The 15583-nt window shown below is 47.9% G+C and overlaps 1 protein-coding gene across 2 annotated transcripts in view; it reads right to left on the reverse strand.

Moving 5' to 3' along the window:
- EXOC4 (exocyst complex component 4) overlaps positions 1-15583 on the reverse strand; it is a 285356-nt gene that overhangs the window by 26599 nt on the left and 243174 nt on the right. For both annotated transcript variants that reach the window (XM_039570880.1, XM_039570879.1), the window contains 2 exons: positions 14085-14263; positions 688-829 (listed from right to left, as the gene is read on the reverse strand). In XM_039570880.1, coding sequence (XP_039426814.1) covers positions 688-829; positions 14085-14263 — 321 coding nt within the window. The remainder of the gene's footprint in view (positions 1-687; positions 830-14084; positions 14264-15583) is intronic.

Genomic DNA, 15583 nt, shown 5'->3' on the forward strand with positions numbered 1-15583 from the left:
TGAAGAGAGGGATTTGCTGCCTTTGATCTTTGAAAGTGAAGTCAGAGACTTCATGAAACTATCCAGCCCTTGGAAAAAATCCAGCTGGTTCCCCAGTTCCTGTTACTGTTGGAAAAAGTAGGAGGAGAAGCCCCTAATTGCAATAAAAAAAAAAAACTGTGGAGACACCTGTTAGACCAGGAAAACACCACTGGGGTGTTTTGGAAGGACAAAGTCCCCCAGATCACATTTTTCCTGGTCTCTGATCCATAATCATGGAATCACAGAGTGGTTTGGGTTGAAGGGACCTGCAAGATCATCCAGTGCCACCCCTGCTGTGGGCAGGGACACCTTCCACTAGCCCAGGTTGCTCTGACCTGGCCTTGGACACTTCCAGGGATCCAGGGGCAGCCACAGCTTCTCTGGGGCAACCCCTGCTAGGACCTCACCACACCCACATTAAGGAATTTCTTCCTAAATTCTTTTTTAGTTAGGATACAGACGTCCCCAGGAAATTCCACCTTTGGTGTCCTGCCTCCATCCCACAGTTGGCCACCCACAATTTGGTGATCCAGCATTTCTGGACATACCTTTGATGCTGTCATGGACAAGTTTATATTTGTCTCCTGCTAAAATATGTCCTGTGGACATGATCTCCACCTGCAGCCTCCCGAGATCCTGCTCCACCCCCAAGTTCCAGGTTTTTACCTGACTTCCAAGTGCAGCACCAGCAGGCAGCGATCGGCCATCTCCTGGAAGGACCTGGCCAGCTCACTCAGGCTCTGCAGGATCTGCTCGGATGCAGGAAGGTGTTCCAGGCTGGCATGGCTGTCCTGGCCTGGGGACATGGCTGGCAAGAGAAAAGAGTTAAATTTAGGACATTCTCCATCCCATCCAGCCCCTGTGTGCTCCCATCCCAACTCTGGGTGTTCCCTCCACCTCCTGAGCAATAACATCTCTAATTCAGGAGTGTCTCAAGGAGCAAAGTGCTCCTGCAATGGATTCAACTCCCAAGTGGATCTGAGGGGTTTCATCAACCACCAGGACACATTTGCCTGGGAAGAGATTGCTCTGGGGTGAGAATTCCTGTGGCTGCAGAATCCAGGAGAGTTTATCTTGCTCTGCTGGGAGGGAGGAAAGAGCTGCTTGGGAGCTGAGGCACGGCACCCACAGGTGAGAGGGTCCTTTTTGGTCACCACAATGTCCCCATGAACCTCAGGTGAGTCTTGACCTGTCCCCATCCCTTCAGAGGAGCCTTCCTTTGGGTTTGTTCCTTAACCACAGCTCTTAGGCAGTAAAGAAATTAAACCACAGGCAACACCCAAGAGCTGCTCATGGATCATTTCCTTCCACTGAGACCTCCCTAAAAATCCTCCTGGGATTGTATCTCAGCCACCAGAGCAGCTCCAGCTCCATAACTTCATCCCTTGTGTTCTACCCCGGGGCCTGAGCCCTGAGTCTCCTCCCTGCAGCCACTGCAGCTGCAGAAGCAGCTCTGTAACAGAGGAACCTGCTGTTATCCCACATTCCACCCTAACCAGAGGAAGTGAATCCCAAATATCCGAGTCCAAGTCCTTGTTCAAGCAGCACTTTAGAGCTGACATCCTGCCTGGGGTGACCAGCAGAGTCTGAAATCAGATTTGCACAACTTCCACTTGAATTAAATAATGGGATTGCAAAGGGATCTCCAAGTCCCATCCCCACAATCCCTGCGTCCCATGGCTTCAAGTAGAGACTCCTGTGCCACAGAAAAGATTTCTATCCTTGCTGGCTCCTTCAAAACACTTCTCCAACAGGGAAAGCAAAGTTTGGGATCTAAATTCCAGCCTAACCTTATTCACTGATGTTTTATATTTTCTTCTTTACGTGGCAACATTATTCTTTCCCTCACAGAGCTCCCCATCCCTGGCATCCCTGTTTGTAGAATCATGGAATCATTTTCTCCAGGCTGAGCCCCTTTCCCAGCTCCCTCAGGTGCTCCTGGGGGGGCTCCAGACCCTTCCCAGATCCAACACAACCATGCATGGGAAGGATCTGTACATTCCCAAGGAACTGGTGACAATCACATTCCATTTCGAGGGACATCTAAGGAAGTGTGACTTTGGTACAGCCACAGCCCTGCTTTGGGAGAGCTGAGCTTTGGATTAAACACTGAAAATAATCAGCCTAAAATTCAACACACCCTCAGATCCAGCCCAGAAAGATAAAAAAAATGAAGAGGTAAAAAACCCAAATTTTTTTTTGTGCAAAACAAATTGAAGCAGAGGTGAGCAAACAAGAGAGAACTGGACAGTTAAAGAAGTGTGGAAATCACAGAACGTGGAAGTAGATGATTTTTGATGCCCAGAGAAGCCGTGGCTGCTCCTCCCTCAGCAACTCCCGAGATCACAGCAAAATTCCCGGAGTAACTTTTTTAACCAAGGAATGCTGAGGAATTCAGAGCCTGGCAAATACTGCTGGAAATAATGACCTGGCCTGGAGTGTGAAAGAGGAATCAAGAGGGAAATGAGAGTGACAATCCAGCCTGGGTGGGTGGGAATGACAAAGATTCCCCCTCCCTGAGACTCCTCCCAGCCTCTGTCTGCTCACTGAGCTCTGTCCCACAAAGAAAATGAAATTATCAGCGAGGGGGTGAGGGGTTTATTTACAAAACCTCTAATTCCAGATTGTCCCAGGACTCTCAGGAGGCACTTGGGGAGAGCTGTTTGTCCTCCAAGTGACACTGGAGGGTGGCAGGACTTCAGCCCAGGGTCAGGCCTAGGGATTCTTATCTGGTGACAGCAGAAAGCAGGAAACCCCACCTTTACCATGCAAGAAAAAACATCATTTTTTAGCCCCAAATCCTACATTTTGAGAAGTTTTTATCCTCCTGGAGATGGACTTGGTGCAGGAATCATCTCTGTTTAGCAGAGCCAGCTCTCTCCGGAGATCCCGCCCTGGAAGTGCTGGAGATGGATGGAGCCATCACCCGAAAAGCAGGAGTCAGCTCATTCCTGCTGCAGGGAGAGGCTCAGGCCATTTTTCTCCTCTCCACAATTCATTTGCAGCACTTTAAGTGAAACTGTAATTATATTTGTCAGTGGAGATAAGGGGAGGAGGGGGACGGGCACAATCCGCTCCCTGTTCAAAGCACTGAAATCCTTCTGGGTGCTCAGTGCCCCCTGGCAGGGAGAAGGCTCAGGTGGGATTTTTTGGGGGATGAATCTGAATTTCTCCTGTGTATTTTTGCTTTTGGAGCTCCAAGGAAGCCTTTCAGAGCCCATCAATTTTCCTTTCTTCTCTGGACATCCAGAAAGAACTAAGGAGAGAAAATCCCATTCCTTTAAGTCTCACTGCAGACAGTTTTACTTCATCATCCTTGGCAGCACGAAGGCAACAAATGAGCTGGAGCAGCAAAAAATAATCAGAGCCTAAATTATTAAAGGGCCTCGAGTAAAAAATGTCATTTGGAGCTGGCTGTGGAGTTGGGCACTTCTCTGGGCAAAGGCTGAGCCTTCCTGTGGGTGTGGACTCACCACACTCTGGAAAGGGGAGGGATCTCTGACTGCTGAAATGCTGGGAAAAGGGAAAAAAATATCTGGAATGCTGGAAAAACCGACCAGCCATCCAATTCTTCTCCCCCTTCTCCTCCTTCCTCACCCATTTCCATTTCCACCCAGCTGAACACGAGCCCACCTGGCCACCACAACACCCTGGCCAATGTCCTGCTCCACTGGCCTTTATCATCCTGGAGCCTTCACGGATTAATTTGTCTGAGGTGGATCTTCCCTGCTGCTGGATGACAGTCCCAGTTTTGTTTGGGATTTCTCCTCCCTGGCTGAAATCACAGCCAAGTCCTCTCCCTCTGAGGAAAAGAAACATTTCATTCCAGCAAAGCAGAGAAAAATAAACTCAACACAGGCCTTGTCACCCCCGATTTCAGTCGTTCTGCAGTTCCACGGTGCCTCCTGGCAGGTTGTGCCTTGTAAATCGATGGATGTGGATTGCCAGACCTCTGGAATATTAAACAATTCCCTGGAGCCACTCAAGTGTGAGCAGAGTGACCACTGACAGAACCCAGTGGTTTAACAGCACAGGGAGCAAAATCAATCCAAGGAGACAAATTCTGCAACCTGAACCTCAGGAAGGAACTTCCAAAATGCTCAGGATTTGCCCAGCATTCCCTAATTTGCTTTATGGGGGAAAGAAGAGGCTCACAGAGACATTTTACAGCTCTGCTGAGGGAAAATCTAGCAGAAAACTGGGGAAAATCCAGTTTCTTTGGGAAAGAGATGTAGCAAGAAACTCCTCCTGAGTTGAAGGACCAGTTCACAGCTTCTTATATTTTAATTTCTTCCTTCCTTCCTCTGCTGAAGAGTATCTCCAAAAAACCCAGGAAAAAGGGAATTTGTCACAGGGTAGGTGCTGGACTAAGCCTTTGGAGAGTCAGGGTTAACTCTTCTCTCTGCTGGAGACTTCCCTGGGGATCTCAGGCACCACTTTCTCTGCCTGTGCTTGAGTTCCCAGCAGGTAAAACCTGGATAATGCGTTTTTATCCATCACTGCCATTCCAGCTGACTCGGTTCCCCGTGCCTCCCGTTCCCACAGCTTTTAGCACCACGAGGAGACGATGCCACTGGAGACAGAACAACTCAAACACCTTGAAAAAGGAGAGTATCTGGTATTTAAAGGAAAAAGCTTTGGGTGAAGCTGGGGAGAATGAGAGATGTGATTATTTTTTAAAGGAGTGGGGTATGAACATCAGATCCAGCATCAAGGACTTATTTCAGCAGGATTCCTGCCAGGAAACCTCTGACTTCTACACCCGAAAAGCATGAAAAAATTAGTATTTTTAAAATATTTCTCTATTTAAAAACCACCTCTCTGTTAAGTCCTCTGGGACACAGTTGAGCAAGGGAAAGCTGCTGCTGGTGAGCAAAACTTTGTGAGGGGACAGGAGTGTCACCAAGGTGTCTGTGCCCCACCAAAAGGTGACTCCATGGTACAGCTCAGTCACTGCCCTCTCCTAAATTGGTCCATTTGGGGATTCCAGCTTTCAAGGAAAGGACTGGAATGAGCCATAAAAGCTGGAGCTGGATTTGGATTCTCCCACAGTTCTTGGGATTCATGGCAGAGGGATGAGAACTCAGGAAGTCAAGCTGGATTTTGGGGTTGACATCTTCCCTGTGCTTCACTGAGGTGTGAATGTTTGGGCCTCTTAGTTATGAACAAATACTTCAAATATTCACCCAGATATTGCTGCTTTTTACCCAAATCGTTCTCTTTTGTAGAATTTAAATCCAGGGAAATAAAACGCTCAGAGGAATGATACCTCCCAAGACTTCCAAGATCATGGAATGGAAGGGAACTAAGAATGTTGGAAGGGAACTTTAAAGGTCATCGGTCCAACCTACCACCTGGATTTGGGATGTCTTCCTCACATGGATCCAAAGGGAAAGGCAGTTTCCAAGGACAGTGGCTCTGCACATCCTTCACTCCCACAAGGATGGATCCAGGATGAGCTTGTCCCTCTTCCTGCAGACACCTGGTCTCTCAGCCAAGTGTGGGAGGTGGTGACAGCACCGAGTATCCCATGCAAATCCCAAATCCTGCTCCTTGTCCTGATTCCTGGAAAGCTCTGGGATATGGAGAATACCGACCTGCACAACGGGCTGAGCGATGGAAACACTGGGATCCTCCTTAAAACAACACCAACATCAGGAGAGGACAACTCTCAGAGATCAGGACCTTTCAAATGAGAAACAAATTCCCCCCATTTTACTGGGAATTCACCTTTTACTGGGATCAATGGCAAGGGCACTCACCGGTGCCAAAGGGACAAAGTTACACTTACAGGATAAACAGAAGTGAAGAGAAAACGAGCTCAGCTGCTCATTAATAAATCTCAGAGCCAATTTCCACCCATGAATCCTGTTTTCTAGGAGAAAAATTCAGGCTGCATCGGAAGAAACTTAAGGGAGGGATCTTCCCCTTGCAAATCTCCTCGAGGTTCTGACAGGGACACAGAGGGAAGAAAAAAGAGCAAGAGAGAAGGAAAAGGAAAGCAAGAGGACAACAGTGAAGGGCTGGCACTGAAAACTTCCTCCCATGGCCTTTGTGCCCTTAAAATCCAAATGCGGGAGAAGGGATGAGGCTGGAAAAAAGCATCCCGACCTCTTTGGTGATAAGGAAGGGCTGCAGCCCGTATCAGCTGGGTAAACACTAATGATGAGCAGAGCCCAGGCTGTCACTGGTGATAAAGAGCAGCCTAAACACCCGATTAGTTTTTCATTTGGGGAATTAATGTTTTTTTACGGCGTGTGTACACTCGGCACTTAATGAATTGTCTCGTTAGCGCTGCCTGCGGAGCTCCTCGCCTGCCTCCGCCGCCGGGCATAAATTTCCCCAGGAAATTAGCACTTTTCCAAAGGCAATAACTCCTCGAAAAAGTGGTTTGTTTTCCATTTTTCTGCAAAAATGCAGCCTTGGGGAAAAAAAAAAAGGATTATTGGGGAGGAAAGGAATCTGTTAAATAAAATACAGCGGCAACAGAAGAAGTGTGTGGGGAGGTTTGAGCTCCATCCTACAACCCCGGGAAGGTTTGGTTGATCCACACTTTTCTTTAAGCACTCTGAAGTCTGGAAAAGGCCTGAAAACCACCCAAAACCATTCGGTTCATTTAAAAAACTCCAAAGATCAGGTGCTTTTCCCTAAAAAGATGGGGTTTTTTCACTGAATGAAGTAAAATCGTGCAGGGAGAGTGAAGAGCAGGATCCTAACACGGGATTAGGAACAGAGTTGACTTCGCTATGGAAGGATATCCCTAAAAAGTCCAGGATTTGCTCAACTGGCAAAACTCCTCTGTGTTAATTTTTCCTGTTTTCAGTCATTTATAATGTAATTTTCCCAGAGCTTGACCTTCTCAGAATTATTATTTCCTGAGCTGACTTCTATTATCTCAGAAGTGACTTGATTTTAAAAAGTCCTTTCATCTCCTTCTGGGTTCTGGAAAGGATTTTTTTCCCCTGTTTGGTGTTTCCCAATGTGCTTTGCCAAATTTTGCTTAAAAACAGGGGAAATCCCAGGTCAGTGGAGACACTTCCATCAATCTTCAGCAAGCCAAAACTTCACCCCCCTTTTCCTGTCTTTTCCCAGAGGCCTCCAGGATACTGAGCACCTTCCCCAAAAAAAGCCTGCAAAACCTCATGCAGGATTTCTCTGGGCCTGACAGGGATGTATTTCCAAAAGAACCTTAAACCTCCCAGTCTGTTGGACCTACTGGAAGAGAAAGGAATAAAATTCCTGAAGTTAATCAGTGTCCTGATTCCCAGGAGTAAAAGTATAATGAAAATAACTACAGTGAAACAGATCCTTAAGGATATATATTTTTTTTACCATTATAGCTAAAAGTGGTTTCTTGAGGGCTGTTTGTTTTTACCAGATTGGTTTGCAAAGCAAGAGGAGCAGCCCAGAGGTCTGGAAGACAACGAATGAACGAGCCTTGTCCAGGAGAGAAAGGTGGGAATGGGAACATCCATGGGAATGACGAAGAGTTCTCAAATTCAGGGTGAAGAATGGGAAAGAAAAAGGGACAAGCAGCAGGTTGATCGGCCTCTTAGCCTGATTTCTCCACAATTCCTGGTCATTTGAGAATGATTTTCCCCAAATCCCATAGGAATTTAAGTGCTGGTGAGATCAGAGCGACCCAATGGTGACGTCAAACCCGGGCTGTAATTCTGAGTCCCAATCCCGTAATTTTGACAATAATTTCACCCCTTCCAGAGCAGGGCAAGGCGTCACCTCTGTCACACCAAGGAGGAGCAGGGATGACTTTCTGCTCTCAATCTTTGCTATCAGAGAATCATTTTCTCCAGGAGAGATAAAAGGACTTTAATGGAATGAACCAACTGGAGTGGCCAGCAGGCTCCTTGGAGCCATTCCCACAACACCGCGATTTCCTGGCATTACTCACGCGGGACCCGGCTGGAAAACGGTTTGAAAGCATCGCTAATTAGGTCACTTATTTACATGACAATCCCCTGCGTTTAAGGCTGGTGGGTGGGAGGAAGGAAAGATGGAATGAGAGTAATTAGCGTAATGATGATGGTGAGTTAAGTGCTGACCCCACGGCACCGGATCGATCCCGGGACAGATCCCTGGTGTTGTCTCCCACAACAACCCATAAATGAGCAGCCGGGCCAGGAAAACAACGTCTCGTTTCCTCAACCATTAAATATTTGATGGAAAGCGCTGAGGCTGGGGAAGGCTGCAATCCATGGGAAAAGCTTCACTGCAGACATTCTAGAGGGGAAACAGGCTCTGGAAGGCACCAGGAGATCACTTAGATGGGAAAACAGGAGCTTTTAGGTGACTGGTGACTGTGGGTTCTATCCCTGAGCTCCAGCAAAGCAGAGCCATATTCCAGCTACGAAATTTTCTTGCCAAAATTCTAAAATAAACCAAAAAATCTCCTCGTGCTCAGTTAAACCAAACCAGGCATTTTATCTCTGTGAGTTCAGCAGTTCCCTGCTGGTCTTGAAGATGATTTAACACTTCACCATCCCAAATTTTCCAGGGGTTTAGTCCTCCAGAAGTCAGCTCAGCCAAGAGGGACCCAGCTGGACACTCGTTCTCTGCCTGAATTGCTCTGCTCAGCTCTTGGCTATAGAATCCTGAATGGTTTGGGTTGGAAGGGACCTTAAACATCATCCAGTTCCAATCCCACGGGCAGGGACACCTTCCACTATCCCAGGCTGCTCCCAGCCCCAATGTCCAGCCTGGCCTTGGACATTGCCAGGGATCCAGGGGCAGGCCCAGCTGCTCTGGGAATTCCATCCCAGCCCCTGCCCACCCTCCCAGCCAGCAATTCCCAATTCCCAATCTCCCACCCAGCCCTGCCCTCTGGCACTGGGAAGCCATTCCCTGGCTCCTGTCCCTCCAGGCCTTGGCCCCAGTCCCTCTGCAGCTCTCCTGGAGCCCCTTCAGGCCCTGCAAGGGGCTCTCAGCTCTCCCAGCTGTTTGCTGCAGCTTTGCTAAGTCCGCGTACATTTGTAGTTCTATCAAAGCTACAAATCAAATGGTGATTAATTATCAGCTGATCACCCCTGGTTTAGTTTGGACCTGACAGATCATTCTGGGTGAGGATGGCAGAGCTCCCTGTCTTTGCTCAAGGGCATTCCCACCTGGGAAAACCCAGGAGACCAGGCAGGGATCTCATTCCTTCATTCCTTCATTAAACACCACCCCAAGCTCTCTGGGGAGAGGCCTCTCTGTGGAGGGGTTTGCAGCACCCTGTGGAGAACACTGGGAATCTCTTGAGCATCCCAGAGCAGGAACAGGCTGAGCTGTGGGATGGACAAGAGGAAGATCTGTGGACATGAGCCATGGCCAAGCAGATAAAATACCCAAGAAGGGCTTTTCCTTCCTTTCCTCTGCTCCTCCTCTGAACCAAGGAGATCTGAGTGACTTTGTCCACCACCAGTTTGACCCAGCAGCTCCCAGGCCAGGTTAATTCCTGTTCCCAGGGCAGGTCCATCCATGGGGGCACAGCAAATTGGAGATGATCACATGAAGCAGGGTCAGAGCACTTAGGAAGGGCAGCTGGCCAGGATTTATGCTCTTCCAGAAAAGCCCCAACTGCTCAGGCAGTGGAAAAGAAGAAATACTGGAAAATAAGACTATTTATGAAGCTTAAATAAAAAGCTGTCATTTAGATTAAGTCATATTGAAGCAGAAAATATTCACCAAATCATCAGAGCACTCAAGATTTATCTTGTTAATTTAATGGTTTGCATTTGATGGAAATGGGCAGCTTTTTCTGGTGCAGTCAGAAATTTACTTTTGTTGCAATAACGAAGCCACAGCATTCACCAAGTCCTTCCCCTGCCCCAGGGCAGGCCCGTGTTGATCGTCTTTAATCTGGCTTTTAAATAAGGTTCTCTATTAATAGAGCTCTTAAAAAAAAAAAAAAAATTCCATTCCCCGTGAGCAATCAATACAGCAAGATGTGGTACAAGTTCAGTGACAGGGGAAAAAAAATCAGCTGCAGCTTGAGAGAAATAGAGCCCCATTTAGGAGCTGAATTCAGTTCATTAGGGGGTTAAACACAAAGCCCTGCCTGAGCTCGGCACTGCTGGGTGGCCTGGCTGCAGAATGAAAGGCAGCAATTTCCCCTCCACACCGGGCCTGATTTTCATTTGTGCTGAAACCCCTTTGCACCACTCTGGAGGGGCCTTAAAGTGACTGGAAATGACAGCTTCCCGTGGCAGAAAGGGGCTCCAGCAGCAATTTTAAAAGCATCATTCCTGGAGTGGGGCAGGATGCTCCCGATCAGCCATCAAAGCCCATTCCAGGCTCAGGGAAGCAAAGGAGAGGCTGATGATCCTCTGGGGGCAAAGTGGCCCAGGATGGGCTTGCTGCTGTAATGGCACTCAGGAACCTTTGTAAAGCAGATTTTGAGATGTGTGGCTGGAAAATGAGATGCAAATGCTTGGTGTTATCGTTAATAAAGCCAGGCAGTGGCAGAGAAATGCAGGATTTTAGGAGAAAGCTGTAGCAAACTTCATTTTTGCCTCCCCTGCTTTTGAATGAAGTCGTAGCTCACCCAGACTGGGACTCTGTGGGGGAAGAGATGTGGGATGGACAAAATGATCTGTGGACATGAGCCATGGCCAAGCAGATACAATAGCCAAGAAGAGATTTTCCTTCCTTTCCTCTGCTTCTCCTCTGAACCAACAGGATCTGGGTGACTTTGTCCACCACCAGTTTGAACCAGCAGCTGCCCATCTGCAGAGGAAAAGGTGAAAACAACTTCCACACCCCCTTGGATTTGGGGTGAACAGGAGAAAATACCTGCTGTGGCCACAGCCTGGATAAAGAAGAGGGGGAATGGTCTCAGGGTCTGTTCCTGAAGAGATTTTCCTCTTTGTGGAGAAGGCAGTGGTCAGGAGGTCCTCTCTCAGGCTGGTGCCTGATTTTCCAGTTACAACTGGAAAAATGCATTAAAATGCTGTTACTACATTAAGGATGACACAGACAAGGCCCACACAGAGAAGGTGAACGTGACACACTGAGCAAATAAAGATTTCTCCACACAAAGGAGCTGAGGGAAGAGCAGCTACCGAGCTGGAACAGCCATGAACACACGGTACAAATGCAAAAAGTTTAATTTCAATAAATCATCTAGAAGAGAAAGACAATCCTGATTTATATGAGCTGGAGTCGCTCAGGAGCAGCCCTGGGAGAAGGATTTGGGGTTTTGGGGGGTGAGAGCTGGACCTGCCCCAGCCCAGAACCCCCCCAGTCCTGGGCTGATCCCAGCAGGGGAGGGGGATCCTGTCCCTGTGCCCCTCAGGTGAGAGCCCACCTGCAGAGCTGCCCCAGCCCTGGGGACACAGCAGCAGGACCTGGAGCTGCTGGAGAGAGCCCAGAGAGGCCCCGGAGCTGCTGCAGGGCTGGAGCCCCTCTGCTCTGGAGCCAGGCTGGGAGAGCTGGGAATGTTCCCCTGGAGAAGGGAAGGATCCAGGGAGAGCTGAGAGCCCCTTGCAGGGCCTAAAGGGGCTCCAGGAGAGCTGCAGAGGGACTGGGGCCAAGGCATGGAGGGCCAGGAGCCAGGGAATGGCTTCCCAGTGCCAGAGGGCAGGGCTGGATGGGAGATTGGGAATTGGGAATTGCTGGCTGGGAGGGTGGGCAGGGGCTGGAATGGAATTCCCAGAGCAGCTGGGGCTGCCCCTGGATCCCTGGAAGTGTCCAAGGCCAGGCTGGACATTGGGGCTTGGAGCAGCCTGGGACAGTGGGAGGTGTCCCTGCCCATGGCAGGGGGTGACACTGGATGATCTTTAAGGTCCCTTCCCACCCAACCCATTCCATGATTCCATGACAAAGCAATTCCCAACACGGAGTTTAAGCCTGTCAGTCATTCCCTGATGATCACAACAATCTGAAGTCACGAGATGCCAAGAGCAGCTGAATTTAAAGGGCAGCTCCAGCTGCAGAAGCCAACAGCTCATCTTTCATCCTCCTCCCTACACACAGCAAGCAATGGTCTTAAAAATGTCAAAAATCTTAAGAAGATTGTCCCAACTCCTCCATGGTGCACAGTAATTCCTTCTCTAATATTCAGGAAACCTCAGAAGGCTGGAGCTTCACAAGGGGAAAGGGTGAGGGTGTGTTCTGTCTGCAGCTGACAAAGCACAGAAGATGAAGAAGGGAAACCCCACTTCCATTTTCCTACAAAATCTCTTTAAAATTGACTCGACTTCCTCAGCAAATTCATCTTCTCCCACCAGCTTTAATCCTTAAATGATTATTGTTAAAAAGAGTTTATATTCCCTCAAAAGACAAGAGCAGAAGGAAATGATTTTGTCATATCTGACTGGCTGGGGAAATAAAAAATCCAATTCTGAAGGGGAGCAGATAAGGGAAGAGCCATGGAAGAGCTGTCAGCTGAGCAAACACCAAATAATGAACAATGCAGAGACTGCCCAGCCCGATAAAACCCTATGTTAGCTAGGCCGGGTTTAAATGAGGGATAATTGCAGCCCATCCACAGCCAGAGGTTATTGAATTTTTATCTCTGGGAAGGGGCCTTTGACAGCCTCACCCCAAAGCCACCAGCAGGTCACGCCTCTTTTTAGGGTTTCCCAAAATCAGACTTGCGCAGCTCCACTTTCTGGATATTCAGAGCTGTGCTCATAAATTCCCTGTTTGCATCCAAGGAAGCTTTGCTGGAAAAGCTGCTGACTTCCCACAAGGACAGGATCCAGGGCCACCATCTCCACGTCATGGAATTATTGGGATTATGGAATTTCTGGCATTGCACCAAAAATTCTGGTCCTTGGATGATGCCCTGACTGGGACCAGGACTGAATCTCAAGTTGTTGGGGCAGAAAAAGAGAAAGAATTAAAGATCAAAATTTCATTTATAAGCATGAGGTCAGGACAGCCTCTGTAATTTCCTACCACTGCCCCTTCTTCCCCTTGTTCCAGATCCTCCTGGCATTTGTGTACAGACATTTTAGGATGAAGTTATTACAAAGGAAGATGAATTTTTATTGTCAGGAGGACACTGCCAAGTGAAATATTACTCTCTGTGCTTTTATATGTTTATTCACCACTGCGTGGAACGTCCTCTCCAAAGCCTGAAAGTCACGCTCGTGCCCTTTAATATCTGGAAAATATTGATTTATTTAAAAACCCGAGTTTCAACCAGACCTGGAATTACAAATGATGTTTTATTTTAACAGCTCTGACTGTTAGAACATAAATCCTCAGCCCCAAGAACTCTCCCAGTAACTAAATAAATATTTGGCTACTGAACTTTAATAGCATTTCCCACTGCGTTTTGTTTAATTTTGTTGTTTGCTCTTCCTCCTCTAAAGCGAGAACAGAGCAAGTGTTGTCACCCAGGTATTGAGAAATCAAAGTCTGGGTTATAGGATATTAAAGCTACCTGGAGTAATTTGGGTTTTAATTGTTAATTGATTGTATAACCTTAATTACCCTTCTGGGTCCAAAGGAACTGATCATGGAAAGCTGAGTGAGGAGTTTAAAGTTCTGCTCTAGAGCAGAGTTAGAAGCCACAGGAAGAGATTTCAGTCACCCAGAGAAGCTCTGCTAAAAGGGACAATGATTTAATGGAGATAAAACGCTGTGATTTTATTCAGCACCAGCAAATTTCCCTCATGAATTCCCAGAAAAAAAAGTCTGAGCTGATTTTCAATTCCCAACTCCCAGGAGAGCTCAGCTGCCCCCAGTCTTGGGCACCTTCCCCCAGGATTCTGCTCCAGATTCACAAACCAAACTGCAGAAATCCCCTCTATCCTCACCACATCCCCGAGTCCTGGGATCCCCTCAAAATCCTCAAAAATAACCCCCAAACCGAGGCCAAATCCTCCAAAACTCCTTTGCCCTCAAAAGCTGAAAGACTTTTCCAAGTTGGAAGTGATGCTCCTGGAGCCCTCCCCTGGTGCCCCCACAGCCCCCAGGAGGAACAGAGACGAAGCTGCTTTGCTTTCTGCTTCCCTCTGACACAGAAAAGCAGGAACAAAAGGTGCTCATTCCTGCTAAAATCCTGTATTTACACTGTTCCAATCCCCAGGCAGAGGTTTCCCACGGGAATTACTTACTCTGGGACGCTGAGAGGCTGGAGAAAGCTGCCTTGGTGCGTCCTGCCAGCCACTCCAGGCTCTCGTGCAGGTTGGCCAAGGCTTTGAGGTCGCTGACGTCCCGCAGGATCTCCTGCTGAGGGATCAGTTTGTCTCCCAAATTCCCAATCAGAACTTCGGACTCTTTGCCAAAAGCAGCCCTGAAATGGAAAGCAAAGCCCCCCTCAGGAGTGTGGAACCAGGGACAGCAGGAGGAGGCCTCGGTTACACCTCAGGGAAGGCCAAACTGGCCCTTGTGGGACCGTCCCGGGGATGTTGTCTGAGGGAGTTCCAGAGAAAATCCCCTCTGTCCCAGGGAGGTCTTTCCCATCCTTCTCCCTCTATTTACAGTCCTGGAATTCCACCTCACTCCTCATAGTTCCAAACTCCATCCCAAGCAACTCCCACCCCTCCTCACCCCACAGGGAATTCACACTTTGTAGGTGCTTCCCGTGTCTCCCTGGGGTTTCCGTACATAACACTTTTCCATCTTTCCCTGGAAATCAGCTCTTCCGACCCCTGAATCCCCTTTTTCTCCCCACATCCATTAAAACAAATCCCTAGTGAAACCCCAATGGCTGATCATGACAGATAAATGATTTGGAATATCAATCCATGAATTATTTGACTTCCAAGGAGACCCCACCTGGTGAAAAATAATGACCAAGAGAAACATGTTTAACCCAAAAACGCTGGAAAAAAATCTTTCCAGGTGTGATCTTCTGCCACATTCCATGTTTTCCATCTAGATTTAGCTTTCCCAATCCTCATCTCCACGAAGGAATTGTTTGGTTGTGTCCCAGGAGTATTCCCATGGCAAATATTCAGATTTTTGCAGGTAGAAGAGGAGACTCCACAAGACTTTTGGGGCATCACTGGAATGGAAAAAGCCAGGACACAGCTCCTACACCCAATTCCAAGAGCCCCCAGCTGAATCCAGGTGCATTTCACTGCTAGGCTCCAAGTGAGGCACATTTCCCCTGATATCCTCAGCACATTTTTCCCATCATTAGCTGCTCTTTTTGTTGGGAATTGGAATTCCACTTCCATCCAACTCCGCAAATCTCCACCATCAGCTCTTTTCTGAGGTCACCATGAGGAATCACTGCTGAGCAGAAGAGCTCCAAAGAGTGCAGCAAAATCATCCCAGCAGTGGCACTTTCCAGTCTTTATTTCCAGATTTTATCCCCAGATCTGTGGGAATTCTCTGGTACTTTAGAAAAAAAAAAAAAACAACCAAAAAAACCCACAGAAACATCCCCCAACCACGAATGGTTTTAAATTGCTCAACTGGAGTCATTAAAGGCAAAAAATTAAAAATAGCCTCCCTTAAAAAGATCTTTTTGAGATTAACAATGCCATTTGTAGGATTAATGAAACGGAAGGTTCTTCCTGGATCCAGGTTCGGAATTTATGTGAACCTCAAAAATAACCCCCAAATCGAGCCCAAATCCTCCAAAACTCCTTTGCCTTCACAAGAC

This window comes from Corvus cornix, chromosome 1A (genome assembly GCF_000738735.6).
Source record: "Corvus cornix cornix isolate S_Up_H32 chromosome 1A, ASM73873v5, whole genome shotgun sequence".
In the NCBI taxonomy this organism is placed as follows: domain Eukaryota; kingdom Metazoa; phylum Chordata; class Aves; order Passeriformes; family Corvidae; genus Corvus; species Corvus cornix.